The 4517-nt window shown below is 60.5% G+C and overlaps 1 protein-coding gene across 6 annotated transcripts in view; it reads right to left on the bottom strand.

The window, feature by feature from the left end:
* Positions 1 to 2934: 2934 nt before the first annotated feature.
* Positions 2935 to 4517, bottom strand: part of AK8 (adenylate kinase 8) — a 147421-nt gene continuing 145838 nt past the window's right edge. For all 6 annotated transcript variants that reach the window (XM_006164314.1, XM_006164315.1, XM_006164316.1 and 3 more), the window contains 2 exons: positions 4117 to 4197; positions 2935 to 3248 (listed from right to left, as the gene is read on the bottom strand). In XM_006164314.1, the coding sequence (XP_006164376.1) occupies positions 3011 to 3248; positions 4117 to 4197 (319 nt within the window). In that variant the 3' untranslated portion in view covers positions 2935 to 3010. The remainder of the gene's footprint in view (positions 3249 to 4116; positions 4198 to 4517) is intronic.

Raw genomic sequence — 4517 nt, 5'->3', positions numbered from 1 at the left:
AGGTCACTCAGGACCCAGCAGATGGTATAGTGGTTGGTTACGTTGTTAGACTCCACGTAGTTGACCATGGTTCGATTCCCGGACCCAGTAAGCTTAAAACTCACACTGAGTGTATGTGCGTGTGTGCCCAAAATCCCAAGAAGAGAATGGAGGAGAAGGGATTGTGGCGTGGCCATCTCCCCTGGGCGGGGGCGGGGGGGGGTTGTTCTCGCTTTCTGGCTCTCTGGTGAGTGCAATGCCCTATAGCAAAAATCACTCAAAAAAAAAAAAAATCATTCAGTGATGCACCCACCACAAGGATGACCCTCCTCCTGAAGATGATCAGGACAAGAAAGCGAACAGATGATCTTCCTGTTTGGGACCAAGAATCCCTGAAAGTTGACCAAAGGACACCTTTCGAACTTATCGCGGCTGCAAACCACTTCGATATTAAAGGTGTGCTTGATGTTACGCCCAAGACCGTGGCCAACATGATCAAGGGAAAAGCCCCCGAGGAGATCTGCAAGACTTTCAATATCAAGGTGACTTTGCTGAGGGGAGGAGGCCGGGTATGCAGGGAAGCCGCGGTGTGAAGAGGAGCGCAGCGCGGGGCCGACACGAGCACCCAGGGCGGCCCAGAGACTGGCCGTGCCGCCCTCTGCTACTTGTGAGTACTGGGCAGACAGCAGGCGAACGCGGCAGCCAGCCACCGAGGGGCGGGACGCTGTCCCCGTGGCACGTGTAGTGTGAGTACAGATTCCAAACCCAAGGCCGAGTTTCTTCCAGGATGCTCTCTGTCTCTCTCACTCCTGTCATCTCTGTAAGACGTAAGCCTCACAAGGGCAGCAAATTCATCCTTTCCCCCCCTTCGCCACATCCCTGGTGCTGGGCACTGAGAGTTTTTGTTTCTAGGTCTTTGCCACAGGGCGTGTGCACTCGCCAGACAGAGACAGAGAGACACAGAGAGTGGAAAAGAAAAATCACTTCCAGGACCAGCAGTTGGTGTAATGGCTATGTCGCTGAACTCCCATGTAGTCGACCGCTGTTCGAGTCCTGGACCCAGTGGCTTAAACTCACACCAGGCACGTGTGTGTGCATGCTCAAGATCCCGGGAGGGGAATGGAGGAGAAGGGATTGCGGCGTAACCATCCCCCCTGGGGGGTGATTTCTCGCTTTCTGTCTCTATGTCTCTCTGTGTCTGGCAAGTGCATGCGCCCTCTCAAAAAAAAAAAACAAACAAACAACAACAACAACAAAACCCGTATCGGGTGCCTGTGCATGTCCAAAGTCCCAGCAGGATGGAGAGGGGGGAGAAGGGCCCGCGGCACGGCCATGCCCATCTGAGGTGCTTTCCCCCTCTGTCTCTCGGGTGAGTGCACGTTTCCGCTGGGAGAAAAATTAAATAAAGATAAAAAACAAAACAATACACCATGCTCACTAAATAAATGAATGTTCTTCGATGTCTTTGGCTGAGGATTTACATCCGGATGGTGTTTTATTGAGCACTGGTCGCTGGTTGACTGTTCTCTGACATCAGGAATGTCAGACGGCGGGAGCCCAGGCCGGGGCAGTGACCCCCGCACACCCAGGCCGGTGCTGGTCATTTTCTCCTGCTGTTGTCTCCTTCAGTCTAAGGGAGGGCTCGTCACCCAGCTTGGAGCACTTACAAGCTGGACGTGTGGTCTGTAGCTGGGCTTGTCCCGGTGCTGAATGGAGGCTTAATGGGCAAATGCGTGTTGCTTGAGGAGGGCCAGGGCGGACACCCTCCTCCTGGAGGGGGTACCTGGGGTCTGGCTAGGGAGCCCTGCTGGCTTGTGCCCAGGAGCTGGTAGGAGGTAGTACCAGGGGCTGAACAGGGCAGAGCGACGGCGGGACTGCTGGCCCTCCAGCCAGGAAGGAGGTGCCGACGGCAGGACCTCTGGGGAGAGGCACAGCCCCGAGGCCCGGCGGGGGCAGCTGGGAGCTCAGCTTGTGACCAGGGCAGGCCTGGGAGGCTTAGCTTGGGGCATGATGGCTGCTGGCAGACACGGTGCCAGGGTCAGGTCTGGGCTGCCCCAGGCTAGAGGGAGCTAGGAGTTTCAGTTGCCAGGTACAGGGTCTCTGAGTGTCCCAGAGCCCCAGCGGCTAGAAGGCCTGGCCTGCTCGGGCTGTAGGCAGAGAGCAGAGTGCCCAGAGTGCCAGGCTCAGGTCTCACCATGGATCCAGGTCCCCTCTGCAGGGTCCTCATGCATGGTTTGGGGGCACTGGAGTGCCCGAGGACTGTGACACAGGTAAAAGAAAACGCAGGAGGGTGGGAATGTGGACAGGGCCACGTGCACCACCAGCCTGAGATGCCATCGTCCCTCAGCTCCTGGGCCTGTGTGGTCGCAGACCCCAGAGGGACAATTTCTTCCCACTCGATGGGACCCGAAGGAAGCCGTTCTGAAGGACCGGCCGAGTGACTCCCTGGTCTGCACTGTCTGAGGTGGCAGTCACCAGCCACGTGACGCGATCTGAATTTCAATTCGTGAAAAGTAGTAAGATTTAAAAGCCTCCTCCTCCCCGGTCTCTGGCTGCGGCTCGGGCGCCACCTGCAGCTGGGGCTGCCGTGGGGCGGTGCGCACACCCCCCCAGTCCGGTGGGTGCTGCTACAGGCAGGACATGTTCCCAGCCACGTCGGGAACACCTGCTGCGTGGCAGGGCTTGCTCAGAGCGCCACGTGCACAGCGCTCGCAGTCCCGCGGCAGCCCCGGTGGCAGTGGCTGCCATCACCCCGGTTTCCATGGAGATGAGGGAGGCCCTGAGGGTAAGCGGTTTCCCCAAGGCCACACAGGGTGCTGGTGTCCTGGTCCGCCCCAGAGGGGCCTGCAGCTCCCCACCCCGCCACCTCTCGGGGTTTCGCCTGCCAAGAGCTCCCGACCCCAAAGTGAGGCCGGCTCCAGGCATCACAGCGTCAGGACGGCTCTTTAGTGGCTTGGCTGGAGGCTCCCAGCAGCTGGGGGTAGGGGTTCCCTTAGGGGTGCTCCTGGGGGTGCTCTTTGCTCTGAGCCCATCAGAGGATCTTCTTGGGCAGGGGATTAATGATCCCACTCTCGATGTATTCGAAGACGGTGTACGGGTCCTGGTCCCCGTTGAGGGTGACGGACCGCTCGTAGAACTGCTCCAGCTCGGCGGAGTTCCTGTAGAACAGGTCCATCCTGAGCCTGACCTGCTCTTCACTGTCCTTCGGGTGCTGCAGGAGACGGGCCTGGATCTCCACAGTCGGAGGGGGCTTGTACATGAGATGGTACCTACGGCAGAGGAGGCCAAATGGGTGACCCCGGTCTGGCCCCGAGGGCCTCAGATCTGCTCCTGACCACGCTGGTGTGCCCTGTCACTGTCACCACCATGTCCTGTATATCAGCTGTGGACGCGCCTTCAGCCAGGCCCTGGAACTGCAGAGAGATCCAAGACTCGATCCGGGGCAGGGACAGAGATCAGGGTGGGAGGGCAGGATGGGGTAACACAGTCAGCGTCACCTTCCTCGCCTCGCCCCTCTCCTCCCTCCCTCCGTCCCCTCCCTCGTCCTGCCCGGCCTTATTTCTGAACATGGGCCTGGCATTGCACCTGCTGCTGTGGGTGCCCCGGCAAGCAAGAGAGAGGCGGGCTCTATGTCTGCGGGTTACGGCCACGTGGGGAGTGGGAGTGGGATGCTGAAACAAGCATGCGAGGAGACACCGGAAGTGCCTCGGTCACTGTTGGAAGAGACCCCAGCGTGGGTGCGCCGTGACGCAGACGCAGGCCAGGCCAGGTCAGGCGTAGGCCTTAGAAAAAGTTGGCTTTCCCATCCAGGAAATGGAATTTACTCCTGCAGCCACGGCGAGGCCCGAGGCGAGCTGCTCCCACTGGTGCCTGTACCTCTGGCTCTGGCACAGACCTGGCGACGTCCAGGTGACGCCCACCCCGTGCGGCCAGGCCCTATGCCAGGGCTGAGCTGGAGGAGCGAGTGTGCTTCGAGCCAGTTGCTGGACGGCCTTGGACACTGATTTCCTGCGTACCCTTCCGGCAGAGATGGCCAGCAGGGACTGCCGGTCAGAGCTCAGTGGGCGCAGCCTGTCTCGAGTTGGGCCTGGCCCCGGCAGCCCTCAGCGGACCAGCCTCCTGCGCCCCAGTACAAACCTCTCTCCAGTGACGGGATCCGTTCTTCTCAGGGTCAGCCGCTCAATGATGGAGTCGAACGGCACGTTCAGGAAGAACACCCTGCGGGCAGAGGACGGGGTCAGCCTGGCTGTTTTCTGAACCAGGAGCTCCTCTGGCATCTGGGCCTTGCCAGTCCTGCAGAGGCTGCCCAGGCCACCCGCCTCCCTGCTGTGCGCCCCGTGTGCAAACTCACCAACCCGACCCTGCTCCGGCCCTGCCTACCTCCCTCTCCTCACTGGCCCACTTCGTCCCCTGCCCCAAGTCACCCCGCCAGGCACCCGGCAACCAGAGACCACCCCCACAGCCCAGAGCCCGCTGCAGTTTCCCAGCTGCCCAGCAGGACTGCCTACCCCCCCCACCCCCCCCCCCCCCAACCGCAA

This window comes from Tupaia chinensis, unplaced genomic scaffold, assembly GCF_000334495.1.
Source record: "Tupaia chinensis unplaced genomic scaffold, TupChi_1.0 Scaffold143602_1, whole genome shotgun sequence".
Classification (NCBI taxonomy): Eukaryota; Metazoa; Chordata; class Mammalia; order Scandentia; family Tupaiidae; genus Tupaia; species Tupaia belangeri.
This window is presented reverse-complemented; position numbering and strand designations above follow the sequence as displayed.